We start from the raw sequence: 16505 nt of genomic DNA, 5'->3' as shown, positions 1-16505 counted from the left end.
ATCAAAAATGCTATCAATAATCACGAGATGCCTCGAAAAAACACTTCATCGGATAGTTACACTAAAAATTATATACAAAATTTCCTTTTTTCAGTCAAAGAGAGAGAATTAAAGAAGTCATAAAAAATAAACTCCAAACCTCACTTAACAAATTAGATTAATCAAAATTATTTGCCAACATATAGCTGGAAGAATACAAATACAGTATATAATCATTTGGTAACAAATCAAGATTCTTTTCTATATGTAACCAAGTACTCTCTCCGTCGTGAAATATTGTACAGTTTTATCATTTCGATCTGTACGTGAAATATTGTCCATTTTATTTCTTTCATTTTTGTTAAATGGGCCCACTTTCCAGTTTTCACTAACTTATTACTCTCATATTCTTTGACAAAGTTCGTGGACCAAAAAAGATGTTCCCTCTTCTTAAAATTAGTGTCGAGTCAAACTTGGACAATATTTTGCAGACTGAACGAGTAAGGGATTACACAATTTAAACAACTTCCAATTAGCTCTTTTACAGTTACAAAGGCATAAATATAAACACAATTCAAAGTATTCTTAAACAAATAAAAATATTCTAATAACAATTTATTCATCTATCTATGCTTGCTTCTACTCCTACTCTCCACCACCACCAATTGCTTCACAACCTCCCTCATTGAAGGCCTTTTCCCAGCATCCTCATCAGTGCACCTCAAAGCCAACACCACCACACCCTCCACTTGCTCCCTTAGGCTCGAATCCAACAGCTCGTCCACCACATCCCGATCCACGATCTCCCCGAGCCCTTCCCCCTCGTCCCACACGCCCCTCGCCCACCTCACAACGTCCACTCCCTCTCCAAACGACTCGTCCAGCACCCTCCTCCTCGTCACTAGCTCCAGCAGCACCACGCCATATGCGTACACATCCGACTCCCTACTACTCCTCGTCGAGAACGCTCGCTCTGCCAACGAAAAAAACACACATGTATTTTACAATCTCAGCCAAAAAAACAAGATCAAGAATGCAAGAATGCATTTATAATTTTATATCATCATACCAACCTGGAGCAATGTAGCCAATGGTGCCCTGGACTGCAACTTGTGTCGAGGAAACCGACTCGTCCAAGAGCTTGGCGATCCCAAAGTCAGAGATGTGAGGCTCCATATCCGAGTCGAGCAAGATGTTCATTGGCTTGATGTCGCGGTGTATGATGGGAGGATCGCAGTCGAAGTGAAGGTACATTAGGCCTTGAGCAGCTCCGAGAGCTATCCTGTAACGAACCTCCCACTTTAGGGGAAGACGAGGGTGAGACTCGTGCAGAACGTCGTGCAGGCTGCCGTTCTCCATGTAAGGGTACAAAATCAGGCCGTAATCCTTCCTCAGCCAGAAGTCTTCGAGCTTCACTAGGTTGCGGTGTCTCACACTGCCAATGGTCTCAATTTCACGCACCATGCTCGCGTTCCCTCCCTTTGATCCAGCAAAAGATAGCTTCTTCAAAGCATACGCCTTCGTTGGACTCAACGCCACCCTGTACACTGTCCCGTGCGCTCCCCTCCCGACAATGTATTTCTCGTGTAGATTCTCAGTAGCTGCCATAACTTGTCTGAGCAGAGACGAGGCACCTTCCTCTGCATCGCCTAAAATGTTCCCCTCATGGCCCTTGTTCCTTAAAAACGCGTAAGAAACTCCAAGAACGAGGATAACAGCGAAAAGGGACGATCCAGAGACGACCATTGCAAGGCCAACACGACCGAGGCCTCTTTTCCTTGATTGTGAACGACACATTTTGAAGGCGTTACTGCTACTGTTACTTCCCTCGCAGCTCCCTACACACTCAATGCACAAATCTTGATTGCCAACGAAGGACGAGGGCGAAGAAATCAGGAATTTCATCACTGCAGGCTGAATCGGACCAGCAAACGAGTTATACGAGACATTGATCTCTGTTAAAGAACGGAGTTTACCAACAATTTCCAGGCTGCCAGAGAGATTATTGCAGCTGATATCCAATTGCTCCAGCATTTTAAGCTTCCCGAATTCCACGGGGAGACGACCTATCAACCCGTTCCTGCTGAGATTCAACGATCTCAGGCTCTGTGCTTCAACTTCCAGCCCTATGGAAGGAGGAATAGCCCCACCTAATAGGTTTCCACCGAGCTGCAAAGACGAAAGCTTCCCTAGCTTAAATAAGGTGGTCGCAACGCCCCCTCCAAAACGGTTTTCACTAAGATCCAATACGGATAACTCACTCAAGCTTCTCAAGCTGGAAGGAATTGTCCCATTTAACAGATTGTTTCTCAGATGAAGCTCCGACAGCTTGTGACAGCCCGACAACTGTGACGGCATGATGCCATCGAGACGATTGTGAGAGAGACTTAAATATTCAAGATTCACAAGACCACCCAACTCGAGAGGTATACCGCCAACGAGCTTATTGTGAGACAAATCAATAAAACTAACATTAGCAAGATCACCTAAACTCGAGGTAATCGACCCACTAATCCTGTTGTTACTAATATCCATATATTCAAGACCTGAATGCTTCAAAAAGTCCGGGATTCTTCCCTCGAGACTATTCTCCTTGAGAATCAGCCTCGTGAGCGAGGTACACCTCCCAACATCAGAAGAAATGCTTCCATTGAAGTGATTCTGGCCCAAGATGAGCCTTCTCAGCTTCTTCCCGAAGCAAAGATTTGGCGGTATAGGGCCGATGAACTTGTTTCTCGAGAGATCCACTTGAGTTAGGCTGCCATTGATGCCTAAACCTTGAGGGAGAACACCTGAGAACTGATTGTCGAACAAGGAAAGATAACTCAGCTCCTTCAGTTTTGTGATCTCGTTCGGTATCTCACCAACGAGATCATTCTCATAAACTATAAGCTGTTGAAGGCTCTGAATCCTCCAAATGCTGCTTGGAATCTCTCCACTCAAATTGTTCGTAAAAAGCATGATTATCTGCAGCTGATCAAGCATACCTAATTCGCTCGGAATAGCACCACTGAGCTTGTTTCCATACAGCTGCAAATCAGTTAATGCCTCACAATTCCCCAACTCAGGCGGGATCGAACCAGACAGTCGATTTTCAGACAAATAAAGTAGACTAAGATTAGTCAATCTACCTAGAGAAGAAGGGATAGGACCACTCAAACCACAGCCAACGGCAGCAAGACTAGTTAAGCTACTGCAGTTCCCTAACCCTGTCGGAAGCCCTCCACTAAACCGGTTGCTCGACAAAACAAGATTCTCCAACTCCTTACAAGAGCCAAAACTAGGAATCTCCCCCACAAGATTGTTATTCTCCACAAACAAAAATTGCAAATGAGTTAAACTGTTCAAGCTATCTGGCAACACGCCTTCAAGCAAGTTATCGTTCAAGTAGAGCTCTCGCAACTCGCTGCAGTTCCCTATCGACGAAGGGATAGTCCCAGACAACATATTATTGTTCAAAGACAACGTCTCAGTTAAGCTTAGATTCCCTAAATCCCTAGGAATTGAACCAGTAAGCTTGTTGTTATTCAGGTAAATCAATCTCAGTGAAGGAATCCTAAACAAAGATTCAGGAATCTCACCACCGAGATTGTTCGTCCACAAGCTCAAATCCCTTAATCTCCTCAAATTTCCCAGATTTTCCGGAATTTCTCCATTAAAGAAGTTGTTAGACAGGTCTAAAGACTCAAGATAGCTGCAATTGCCTAGCAATGAAGGAATTTTACCAGAAAAACTGTTAAAGCTCAAATCAATCGACTCCAAATGGCTCAAATAGCCGATTTCCGGCCCTAATTCGCCTGAAATCGACAAACTAGATATGTTCACCTCAACAACAACGTTGCTAGGATTGCAAATCACACCAAGCCAAGAACAGGGAGTGGAATCTGAAGCATTCCAGCTGGACTTGATGGGTAAAGGTACAACTTTCCAATGCCTAACAAGTGATAGCAGAGTTGTACCTTCTAGATTCACAGCATTCACTCCGAATGTCGCAGCAGACGCCAAGAAAATCAGGAAAAAACAGCTCCAGAAACTTCCCATTTTGAAACAGCAGCTACCAACTCTCAAGAATTGAAAAAAGGGAGCTCGCAATTCGCTAAAAATTCGATCTTGAACTAGAAATGAAAATCCCACATGAAAAACTTGAAATCTGGCGAAAGGGGTGCTCAATGCTGAGCAAAAAAAGGAAATGAGACATAAACTTAGCTGAAATCGAAATGGATTTCATGTTGAGTGTGAACGCTGACACAGGAGTTTGAAAAGAATCAAAGATAAATACTACCGCGAAAGGAAACAGAGTGTGACAGTTATTGCAGCTGTGATTAAATTAATGATACCTGTGTTTTTTCAACGCGTTCTCACTTCTCACATCTTTTTCAGTTAACACTTACCTATAAAACAATTTACAGACATTCTATGGAACTTCAACTGAATAAGCCGACTCGCTTCTTGACTCTGATTGGACCGAATTTGACTCATTATTTTTATAAATTATACTCCCTCCGTCCGCGAATAGGAATCTCATTCTATTGCGACGGGTTTGAATAAATGTTAAGAAAAGTGTATGGAAGAAAGTTAGTAGAATAGGGATTCCACTTATATAAATTAATTTTAAATGATCCGTGAGTGAAATGAGTTGGTGGGATATGTGACTTTTTTACCATTTAGGGTATATATGAAACGGGACTTCTATTCGCGGACGGACCAAAATGGAATAACAGAACTCCTATTCGCGGACAGAGGGAGTAAAATTTGTGTAGGAAAAAAATTAAATTAGTTTTAATTTGTATAATCCCTCGTTTCAAAAAATTCTCTTTGTTGTTTTTAACATTCACAAAATTTAGTCCTTTTTTATTCCATTCACATTTACATTAACCACTTTTAGTGAGATTCATAACAAATTTAAGAAGACTTACTTTTTGGGTATGATTTATAGATACTACATCAAAAAATCAATTTTGGAAAAAAAACTAGCGTGACATAAACTTTCTCTTTGTAAAAAATAGAATTACAAAATGTGGACCATTTTTGGACCATTTTCATTAATGTCGTTTAGGAGTATTTTTTATGGTGAAATTTTGGGGGTTCACATGAGTATTTAAAAGATGTAAATTAGTGTAAAGCTATTTACTTAAAATTTTCTAAGAAAAAGAGTAACAAAAATGTCAAGGAAGAGGTTGCGTTTGTTTTGTTTTATTGAAGAATTGGACAATGAAAGCCACAATAGACTAATTTTGTATGAAAGAATAACTCGTTATGTTTTTGTGATTGTAAATTTGTAACCTAAAAACTCCACACTTACTAAATTAGTTGCATTTATACTTGCATATGTATGTAGAGTATAAAAAGTACAAATTTGAGAGTTCTAATTAAATAGAGCAACATAAAACACATGTATCTAGATTCTAAATGGATCGACAAAATGTTTTCCACAGAGTGCATTCACATATATATATATAGATATGTATATAAGTGAAGGGATGCTGATGTTGATGAGATGATGAATGGGATGCGTGCAACAGCTGCATGATGCATCCTATCAAACAGTGCTTGCAGTTGTCGGGGCTTAAGGAATGAGATACATCCCCTTCAAGCTACTGGTAGTTGATTGCAGGAGGAACTCCATTCACATTTTGGGGAGGAGTTTGGTAGACTGAGTCCTTCCTTCTCCCGAACGGATTTTTCGAATATGTATCTCAAGGTCAAGGGAAAAACACAAATATATATAATAGATGAATGTAGATAGAGTACATTCCCTATATTATATGCAAGCAAGTTATGAAAAAACACGAAAAAAAAAGGATATTGAATACGCATTCCAACAGCACCGGAACTGGGTATAACAGCACCCTGCAAGGTGTGGTGCACGTTGGTCGCACTGTTTACATCCTGTATAATGGCAGCGCAATACTATAAATGCCGTAAAAGCAGAAAATAGAGGTTGATTTAACAAACAAATGAGTACAAGAGCTATCAAAACAAATAAAGAAGGAAAAGTCTTACTTCAAATTCGATGAAGCACACAGTATGCCTTTCCTGTCGCAATACTTTCATCTGCTTATAACCAGGTTGGCTGCAAGGAAAAGAAAAACAGTAATGAGATAAATCTGAGTAACCATATAGAAAGATCAATCATATGTGTAATCATCCAAAACGGAAACATATTCATGACGTACACGCTAAAGAGGCCCCGGAGCTCATCTTCATTGATATTCTCACCCAGATTGCCAATGAAAAGGGTGTTACAAGGAGGGTTATCTTTGTTATTCTGCAAGAAAGTAATGTAGACCGTCAATGAAACCATGTATTTGGGAAAGAAATAGTAGGTATCACAGTGAATAATCAGCATCATCAAATAGAATATCATCGACAGTAGTAAACATTGGATTGCTTAGAGATTCATTATCTAAATTCCTTCCTGACAAGATAGTTTACAAGGAACGCATAAAAACATGTCAAAGGCACGACAGTCATGCGGCAAAGTGAGAATGTTAAAATGAATAGTTATATATCTCAACTCGAAAAGAAACCTTTCCCTATACTACATAAAAGTAACAAGAATTTCATACAAAGAAATAGAAGCGCATGAATGAAGGAATGGAATAATTTTTTCACCTGGACAGGTACATAACTGCTAGGTGCAGGTACAGGAGCTGGAGCAGGCATTGGCACGGGAGGAACAGCATAACCTGCATATGGATCGTAATGTGGTGGAGCTGGGGACATATACCTGAGACCAATTGTGATCTGATTTTAGAAGTTACTAAAGTATAAGTCCTTTCGATAAACAGTTTGCAATGGGTTTCTATGATAACGCTTAGCTGTACAATTAAACATAAGCCTCTCTGCAAGGATGCCAAACATACCCATGTGGTCCCCAAACAGCTGGTGGGGGAGGATGAAAAGGAGATGTTGAATAAGCAGTGTGTGTATAATCGCCACCTATTCGCATGCGTTTACTCTGGTCATAAGCACTGGAATCAGCAACTATCCCTGTATACCAGCAGAAAGAATAGATTGATTAGAAGAGGATAACACACAACTAGTCTGCATACATTAACCCCACTCAAAACAAACTTCCAAAATCAGTATTGCATTTGTTTAAGCAAAAGGATTCTAAGCTACTGATATTATCTTCATCTCCACCACTGCTGACTCCTAGTCCGAAAAGAGTTCGTTACATGTAAATCTTCCAGCCAAGCCAACCATATACACCGGATACCAGAAACACCATGATATACAAGCCCTATGAAATAGTAGAAGATTTCAAGCGCACCCCAAGGATTATATTCATAACAGGAATCATCTCACCAACAACGTAAATAGTGTTTTGTACCATTAACATTTCCCTCATGGTGTTCAACAAACCACGCTAGTTGCGCTCAAATGAGGTGATCTTACATTTGTATCCAGTTGGATGATACCAAAACACACACATTTAAACAAACAGCACAACTTAATTTTTGCGGAGACCATCACAAAATTAGTGCATGTGTATCATTTTCAAGAAAGTCAAGACAACAACTCTGAGCTTTTGATGAGTATATGCAATAAAAAAAGCTCACCCCTCTTCACAAATAGATTCTTCTTTGCCATCTCAGTGTGCAAGAGAGACTTCGACTCCGCATCAAACACCATATCCTAAATCCCCAAATCATTCAAATTAACTCCCAAATCAAGAAAACACACGAGCTGAGACTTTTTTAAAAGCATCGCAATCACCTGAAGTGCATCCTTGGCAGCAATAGCGTGCTGCCCGGTGGCGAACAGCGCGAAGCCCATCGGATGCTCGCCCTTGAAGTTCACCTGCGACGCCTCATACCCCGGCAGCCACCGCAGCAGATTCTGCAGCTCCCTCTCCTTCACATCCTCCGGCAAACCCGAAATAAATATCGTACGCACCTGAGAGAAGCTCAAAATTAAGAGAGAGAGGAAGATTCTCCCGCATCACTACTTCAATCATGGCGATTGCTAACTGCTAATTACTAATTGAAAGAAAAATGAATAAATCTGTGGAAAGATAAAATTGGGCAAAATTACCTCGTCGTTAGAAGGGCGGGAGGCGGAGTTGTCCATAGGAAGCGCCGGCTGGTGCGGGTGCGGGTGCGGGTGGGGGTGGGGAGGAGGCGGCGGCGGCGCGGCGGCGGACGGAGGAGGGGCGGGAACTGGCGGCCATTGCTGGTGGTAGGGGTGGATTCCGGTGCCCGCCATTTCGGCAGATCGATTGAGTGAGGAATTCGTAGATTGCTCACGGATTCTTGCTGAGATTCACACAAATTTGAAGATTTGGAGTTGCAAATATTAGCAAGGTTGAATATTTAGGGCAAAATGATTGAATTGGGGAAGAAGGGTTCTCGACTGGAAACTTTTTGTGACGGTAAAACTTGATTATGTAATTAGATACGAATCAAAGTTTCGGACACGTGCCAACGAGGTCTGAATCAAGTGCAAAGCTTAGATCCCGAAGAAAAGTCAAAGCATGACTCAACGACAAAAAAAAAATGTTACACACAAAAGATACTCATTCTAACCTCATACTGATACAAATTTTATAAATGGGAGCATTAGAAAGTGTTCCCAATAATTCCCTTTTTCTAATACAACAACCAACAAGGATGATTTTCAACCATACCATGCTAATCTAAAATCACAACAACAGTTTCACAAAGAAAAATCACAACAGCAGCAGCAGCAATGAAACACAACTGTAGAGATATAGAGGCTGTCTAGATGTAGATGTCAGAGATCAAGAAAGACAAACTCTTCGATAGCGGGCACCTCGCCGATCTTCTTGAGCGTCTCCTTGTCGGGCGCCTCGTCTACCCCGATGGCCATGATGGCCTTCACCCTCTTCACGGTCCGGCTCACGCTCATGAAGCTCACGTTCACGTTGCTCTCTCCGAGGATGTTCCCAACTCTCCCGATCATGCCAGGCTGGTCGACTTGGCGGCAGAGGATCAGGTTCCCGTCGAGGCTGACATCCACGCTGAACGCTCCCACGCGTGTGAGGTGAGGCACGCCGTCCTTCACTCTCCCCTCGATGCTTATGTTCCCGTTCTCCAGCAATGCACTCTCGAATTTTGACCCCACGTTGCTTATCTGGACCTGGATCGAGTCAATAGGGCTATCGGGAGAGGAGTCGACTGCTAGCTTTTCCTCGCTGATTCTTAGACCTTTCTGCTTGGCTATGAAGTCTGCGTTGACGAGGTTGATGTGGGCGTCTGAGATAGGCTCGATGATACCCTTTACTATCATTGCGCGGAGAAGTCTCGTGTCCAAGTTGTCAGAGTCGCGGGATGAGCCATAAACCACCTTCACGGATTGGATTCCGCTTCCTCCAGCTGCTAACTGGACAGCTAGTCTACCGAGCTTCTCAGCCAGAGTAACGTACGGAGCCAGCTCAGACAAGACCTAATGGTGAAAAAATCGAGTTTTAGCCTTCATTGATGTGAATATGCTAGGAATGCAAAGTAGATGATGGACTTTTACCTCTGGGGGAACCATTGGAGCATTTACTGCAGTTGCAGAAAGCTCGCCTCTCAGTGCACCAACAACGGCCTCTGCTATTTCGACTGCAACTCCTTCCTGATACGCGAGGAAAGGACAAATGTTAAGCAACAAAATACATTCACCGGATCAACAGCACAATATGCTAATATAGTTTGGCAACATTCATACCTGTGCTTCCTTTGTGCTAGCACCAAGATGTGGTGTAACTGTAACATTCTTGTGTTGCACTAGCTTGCTATCTTTCGATGGGGGCTCCTTCGTGAAGACATCGAGGGCGGCCTGCAGAAACAAGGATGGGAAGAACCACTTAGCGCCGCCATTGAGATAAGAAACCAAAATATGACTGCAGAGGGAAAAGGCATAAATAACATTTTAAACAGAGTGAAAAAAGCATTCAACCTGTGCAACTATTCCTTCATCAAGGGCTCTCACTAAAGCATCTTCATCGATGACGCCACCACGGGCAACGTTTATGATCCGCACTCCCTTCTTCATCTTTGCAAATGTTGCATCGTTGAATATCTTGTTAGTAGTAGGAGTAAGAGGCATGTGTAGAGAGACGAAGTCTGCAGTGGAGATAGCTTGATCAAATGACACCAACTCCACACCAAGGGCGCGTGCTCTATCAGCTGGGGCGTATGGGTCATGAGCAATAACATGCATCCCGAGGCCCTTTGCACGTCTTGCTACTTCAGAGCCAACTTTTCCAAATCCCATGATAGCCAATGTCTTGCCAACCAGCGAGACACCAACATACTTTGTACGTTGCCATTCCCCTGTAAACAGAATCACAGTACACAAAAGTGAGATCTTGAAGCACAGCACGGACAAAGTTAACTGTGATTTTAAAGTAACTCGTTTTTCTAAGTTCATTTTCCATGCCGGCCTAATATACGTTGTCAACCATAGCAAACAAGCACTATATCTACGTATAATGAAGTTTTGCATATGAAAGGGGAGAAGTTCTTAAACTGTTCTCCTCCAAATCTACATTACTGCACTGACTCTGTAGCTTCCACATAAATCATACTCCGTATTAGTATTTCATCCATAGCTAATGAGCCCTATATCTATAAGTATTGTAGTTTTGTCATATGAAATATACACTGACTGTAAATTTCACATAAATATTCTCCTCATTTACTATGGAATAAAAATGATCAATTTATTAATCTGCAATTAATTCAAATGTCCAGAGATGTTAATCAGCTTTGTTAGGTGGCAATAAAAAAGTATTAAAAGCAGATCCTGTTGTGATAACCGATCTTGTGCAGAATCTGATTCGTGGAAGTTATTTTAATTTTCAACGTGCATATGAGTAAAATAATTCTGAATTTTGGTATGCTTTAATTATTTAACTTATCATTCAGATCTGCATCAATCATCAATTCATTAAATTATTTTCCAATTAGGTTTTCACTGCGTGTAAAAAAAACAATTCAACACACCTAATTTTGTCAGGAAAGGAAGAGGACAAACATGAAATTCAGCACAAAAATTATGGATCCACCGCCAAATTAAAAGGTGAAATCGATCATACCAGCCTTCATGGAAGCGTCAGCCTGAGCAACATTCCTCGCCATGCCAGCCAGCAGAGCGATCCCGTGCTCCGCCGCCGCGATCGTGTTCGCCGTCGGCGCATTCACCACCAGACAACCGAAGCTCCGTCGCCGCCTGCAGATCCACATTATCGATCCCGACGCCGGCGCGTCCGACGACCTTCAGCTTCCCCCTCGCCGCCTCGAACACCTGGCGCGTCACCTTCGTGCCGCTCCGCACGATCAGCGCGTCGAACTCCCCGATCCTCGCGCAGAGATCCTCCGGCGACAGGCTGTAGAGGCACTCCACGTCCCCGTAGCTCCTCAGCAGGTCGAGGCCGGCCTCCCCGAGCTTCTCGGAGACCAGGACCGTCGGCTTCGGCGATTTCTGCGCCGGATCTGAATTCCGCGGCTTCGACGCCTGCTCGGATTCGCGCGCGGTCTTCAGAGCGCCGACGGCGGAGGCGCGCGAGCTCGGATTCGCCGAGGAGGCGGAGATCGCGAGCTTCTGGAGGGAGATTGGTGAATTGGCGAAGGAGAGGCGCGTGGAGGAGGAGCGCGCGGCTGCGGTGTGGAGCGGGAGAGGCGGCGATTGGTCCGTCAGCTTGTTTGTCGCCGGGGAAATGGATGTGGCAGCCATTTTTGCGTGTGTGTTTCTCTCTCTAGGGGAGTGTGTGTAGAGTGTGAGATTCGGTGCGTCAAAAGTTGTTGGAGAAGAGAGACTTTTGCGGAGAATTGGAAAAAATGTGATTATATATAGCAAAAAGTTTTTGGTGGTGAATTTTTTAGATCTATGCTTGTGATCTAACTTCTAAGTACATGTAGGGGTGTTATTTATAGATATTTAATGCACTATATTTTTGAATAAGGTATAATTATGATTTACTATCTCTCTCCCAATTTAGAAGTGTGCAATTTAGTTAGGTACAATTTAGTTAGGTTGGACCGGCTTCATCGTCAGTGGCCCTCAACTAGTCGAGTTGTACGCCTTCGTCTTCGACGATCATGTTGTGAAGGATAATGCAGGCGTACATTATTTGGCCAACGCAGCCGACATCCCACAAACGCGTTGGACCATTAATTGCCGCCCATCGAGACTGGAGCACACCAAATGCGCGCTCCACGTCTTTGCGCGCCGACTCCTGTCGTTGCGCAAAGTAGGCCTTCTTTTCATCGAGTTGTTTGTCGATCGTCTTCACAAAGACCGGCCACCGAGGGTATATCCCATCCGCCAAGTAGTAGCCCATATCATGATGGTTCTTGCCGTTGGCCACAAATGAAGACAAGGCTGGACCGACGCCCTGGCACTTCTCGTTGAAGAGGGGAGACGAATTCGGGACGTTGAGGTCGTTGTTCGACACGGCTACCCCCAAAATCGCATGCAAGATCCACAGCCGCGTAATCGGCTACGGCCTCGAGGATCCTCGTGGGGTTCTTTGACTTGTAGCCGGTTGTGTAGGCCCCTTCAGGCGTGAGGACGTTCTTCCATGGTCATACAATATCTTGCCTAACACATCAGGGAACCCCATGCTTACTCCCGTGCATGCATCGAATCTGACAATCAGGCGGTAGGGCTTGATGCGCCACAAAGGTGGCTGCAGTCACGGAACTCCTTCGAGACATTTCGGCGACGAGCTCACCGTGTGGGTACTCGTCCCATGTACGCGCCTCAAGTAGGCCAAGCTACCCCAGGTGCCGTCATTGCACTTTTGGATGGGGGTGTGGCCGGTCTGCGGGCGCATCGTGCCGGAAGCGAAAACACGGAATAGCGGCCGGCTCCAATGCCCAGCGATGTGCATAAACAACTCCTGCGCATCCTAAGCGCGCGAGGAACATGTTGGCGGGAAGCATGGAGCGGCTCTGCCAAGTAGTCGTGTCTGACCGGCTCCATGAAGCTAAGTGATCGACAAATCCTTTCTTCGGTGGTGGACAAGCATTGGTGGAGGGCGAGTATCGCACGCTGCAGGTGGTGTGTTCCACCATCACGCATATACGCTCCGTCCGCGGTTCATGTAGGCGTCCATAGCCTCGTTCATCCTCCGTTCGTACTCCTCACGATCCCCACCACTACCACTACCGCTACCTACCGCCAGCGTTACTCATCGCTCGATGCTCTTGACAGAAAGTTAGACGAGAGAAAACTCGTTAAAACAAGTGGTGCAAATGAAAATGAAATGAAAATCGCGTTTATATAGGATTTAAAAAAATAAAATAAAAATAAAATCGCCGCTCGCCGGTCTTGGCGATCGGGGGGCCACAATGGTAGCCGATCGGCTAGCGCATCGGCGAGCGATCGCGAGCCACGCCGAGCGCTGCCGATTGCCGCCGCCGCCGCATAATAGTTCGACTAGCCGACCGGCTAGCGAAAAATCGCAAGCAGGTGGGCTAGCCGCTTATTGAGATGCTCGATTCTTGTCTACATCAATCGGGAGTGCAATTTAGTTGAAACATGATTTTAAGAAATTGATGAGTATGTACTCTCTCGTCGAGAATAGGAGTCCATTTTTCCATTTCAGTCCGTCCATGAATATAAGTCTCAATTTATTTAGACTATAAATGGTAATAGGCTCCACATTCTACAAACTCATTTCACTCACATTTCATTTAAAACTAATATACTTGGACCCTTAATGGCGGACGGAGGAAGTAATAATTTAAAACACATGCCGCCAAGAAATGAGGTAGCTAATGGTGGACGGGGAAGTAATAATTTAAGTGAGACGGTGGTTGTTGGAGTGTGTAATAGTTGAAGTAAGGTAGTGGAAGGTGAGACCCTTTTGACTTTTTGTATGTTTAGGATTTTGTTTGTTTTATTTTTATTACGAAAGTAATGACATTTGAGCGTAAATTTCATCAACAATGAAGATTAAATTTTATGTCTAAATATAGTATATTTTAAATGTGACTACTGAAATTAGGACGAGACGTAAAATGACAAAATAGGATTCTTAAATTGGGGCGTGGAGTGAGTACTAGGACAAGCTCTCAAAAACATGGCTAGTGAAAATTGCCAAGTGATCAAATCAATTTATACTTCTTTTTCAAATCCAATAAGCTTGGATGATGGATCCCTTTCTCCTAATAAATTGGAGGTGACAATTTTGACCCTTAGCCAATGGTTTGGTGGGTGATTGTGACAATTTTGGCCCTTAGCCACAATTTTAATTGCTCATTAATAAACATGATTAAGCAAGTACGAGTAGGAATTTTGAGAATAATCTTGGGCTCTTGGCATGTGGTTGGTAGATAATCGACATTTTGGATTGGTTGCTTCAAGAAATTATGTTTGTAATAGTATGAATCGTAGGTTTTAGATTTTTCTACAAGTATATGAAGTAATTTTTTTCCTACGATACAAATTAATGTTTCTATAGTGAAATTGCTTTCAAAGGATGCATCAAGTTAGAAAGATCAGTATTTAGAAAATCAGGTAAACATAATTCTCTATTGTGCATTGGCATTTTTCCCACACATCATATTAATTTAAATAAATTTTGTTACATATAAAAAAATAAAGATGATTGTTTATTTAACGGCAAAATAATTAATTTGCATGCGATGACAAAAATGCATAGCATTAAAATTGAGGTTGGGGGTTGGTCAGAAGGAAAATATAAATTTGATACTCCAATTATAAAAGATGAATTTTCATTTTATTTTTATATAGTTGATAATTATTTTTGGATATCCATATTAAAGTCATTTTTTTAAAAAATTTTAGTAAATAAATACTCACACTCCATTAATCCATAAACATAATACTCCATATAAAAATAAAATCCAATTCCACATTCCCTTATTTTTGTCCACTCATTTTTCTTCCTAAATATATAGTACTATTAATTAAATATGAGTCTACAAATAATAGATCATACCAAAAGAGTAATTATGATAATCAATATACATACACGCACGCCACCAGAATAAAATCTGTAAATATTCTTCCACAACTTTCCAATATTAAATGATTTATCAACCATATTTCACCCAAAATAATTGCTGGGGGTCCACTTTCTCGAAAATTTAGTACAAATTCTGTTGTCAAAATATGATTCGTTAAAATATCAATCAGTGTATAACTCATCAATGGAGGCAACGGAGCAAAGATATTTATCATCATAAATAAATTACTATAAATCTGGAACGGAGGAAGTATACATTTATTCATAACCAGTGTAATTTTTATACCATTTGTTATGTTCAGGCCAAAATCTTATGTAGGTGTTTGTCTTGTTCTAATATAAGAATGCAAAGATATTCATTGAAGCACAAACTAGGAATTTGGAAATAACACAAAATCCATTAAAAATGATTCTTGTATTGTTCATTGTTGGGAAAAGAAAGCCCATCTAGAAAAGAAAAAGGCCCAAATTCACCATTATGGGCCTCAGCCCATATTAGTCTTCTATGCATATAAAAATACTTAAAATTTTTATTGTGGGTGGCTTGCTCCATAAGAAAATCATACTGGCCACAAATTTTCAATATTTAACTTCATAAAAAATGCTTTAAATAATAAATTGGATATTCGGGTAATACCCGATACCCATTCGAGTTATCCAATACCCGATTTATCTTATATTTCAATACCCAATCCCATAAAATTGGATATTGGGTATCCAAATCCGGCGGATATCGGGTCGGGTATGGGTAAATCCAATACCCGATATCCGTATTCCCACCCCTTGGACTTGCTCTAAGAAAATCATACTACTGGCCACAAATTTTCAATATTTAACTACTAAAAAATCGTAAATTTATTTTTAATTTAAGATTAAGTGAAGTTGATGGTAATGATGATTGCCTACTTGCTAAAGCTCTAATCTCGTGCTAGTTTTGTCACTGTGTGAAAACTTAAAGAAATATTGTCTATTAGTTTAAGTGCTAAGCATCTTATTCAAGAAGATCTTGTCTGGATTTTGTTGTCATTAGTGATGAAAACCTTGCTTTTTATAGGTCTTAGGTAACATCTATATCGATTAGTTTAATGTTGTTGGATTAACTTGGGTGAAATGTACGGCTATAGAGAAATTTGTAAATAATTAATTGAAATTGCAACCCTTTTAAATTTGTAAGTATTACTTTGTTTGGAGGTCTTCATCTTCAACTTATAATTAAATTGGACTTATGTATTTTCCCTTATGTTTTGGACTTTTGGTTTTAATCATTTCTTTAATGAAAAGTTAGATAACAAAACTTGAAAAGTTCAGCTAGGGTATACTTTTTTGAAAGAGATGAGTGATCTTTAAAATTTATTACTACCCCCGTCCCCTAAAAATTTGCTATACTTTCGAATTCGACACGAATTTCTTTAAAAAATTGAATTTATAAAGTTTGAATGTAAAAAGAAGGACAGCCCTACTTTTAAAGTATTAGTTTTATAATAAAATATTGAAGAGAGGAATTGCTTATTGGACATGCCATTCACTACCAAAAAATAGTGCCACAGGGACGAACTATGCGACAGACGATTCTTTA

The 16505-nt window shown here is 41.6% G+C and overlaps 3 protein-coding genes across 3 annotated transcripts; all 3 read right to left on the bottom strand.

Annotated features, from left to right (window-relative positions):
- Positions 1–462: 462 nt before the first annotated feature.
- On the bottom strand, positions 463–4143 carry LOC125203969 (receptor-like protein kinase). The gene is made up of 2 exons (XM_048102501.1): positions 1053–4143; positions 463–952 (listed from the first exon to the last, which is right to left on the bottom strand). The coding sequence occupies exons 1-2, from the start codon at positions 4018–4020 to the stop codon at positions 603–605; spliced, it is 3318 nt and encodes a 1105-aa protein (XP_047958458.1). The 5' UTR covers positions 4021–4143; the 3' UTR covers positions 463–602.
- A 1134-nt stretch (positions 4144–5277) lies between these two features.
- LOC125204934 (RNA-binding protein, mRNA-processing factor 2a) lies at positions 5278–8338 on the bottom strand. The gene is made up of 9 exons (XM_048103707.1): positions 8020–8338; positions 7702–7881; positions 7545–7620; positions 6846–6972; positions 6595–6709; positions 6156–6247; positions 5983–6052; positions 5786–5868; positions 5278–5670 (listed from the first exon to the last, which is right to left on the bottom strand). The coding sequence occupies exons 1-9, from the start codon at positions 8188–8190 to the stop codon at positions 5574–5576; spliced, it is 1011 nt and encodes a 336-aa protein (XP_047959664.1). The 5' UTR covers positions 8191–8338; the 3' UTR covers positions 5278–5573.
- A 159-nt stretch (positions 8339–8497) lies between these two features.
- LOC125204933 (D-3-phosphoglycerate dehydrogenase 1, chloroplastic-like) lies at positions 8498–11831 on the bottom strand. Its single transcript, XM_048103706.1, is given in 6 exon segments — positions 8498–9390; positions 9469–9564; positions 9658–9768; positions 9889–10265; positions 11030–11150; positions 11152–11831. Coding segments are annotated over 6 exon segments (1893 nt in total). The 5' UTR covers positions 11668–11831; the 3' UTR covers positions 8498–8718.
- Between the last annotated feature and the right edge of the window lie 4674 nt (positions 11832–16505).

The sequence above is a fragment of the Salvia hispanica genome, chromosome 2 (assembly GCF_023119035.1).
Source record: "Salvia hispanica cultivar TCC Black 2014 chromosome 2, UniMelb_Shisp_WGS_1.0, whole genome shotgun sequence".
NCBI classification, from domain to species: Eukaryota; Viridiplantae; Streptophyta; class Magnoliopsida; order Lamiales; family Lamiaceae; genus Salvia; species Salvia hispanica.
The sequence above is the reverse complement of the archived record's forward strand: the minus strand, read 5'-3'. Positions and strand labels throughout refer to the sequence as shown.

Coding starts and splice junctions, on each gene's coding strand:
- LOC125203969 (XM_048102501.1), bottom strand. CDS start 4,020: ATGGGAAGTTTCTGGAGCTGTTTTTTCCTGATTTTCTTGGCGTCTGCT. Junction 953..1,052: donor CATTGGCTACATTGCTCCAG/GTTGGTATGATG, acceptor TTTCGTTGGCAG/AGCGAGCGTTCTCGACGAGG.
- LOC125204934 (XM_048103707.1), bottom strand. CDS start 8,190: ATGGCGGGCACCGGAATCCACCCCTACCACCAGCAATGGCCGCCAGTT. Junction 7,621..7,701: donor CTGCCAAGGATGCACTTCAG/GTGATTGCGATG, acceptor TTGGGGATTTAG/GATATGGTGTTTGATGCGGA. Junction 5,671..5,785: donor GCTGTTGGAATGCGTATTCA/ATATCCTTTTTT, acceptor ACCTTGAGATAC/ATATTCGAAAAATCCGTTCG.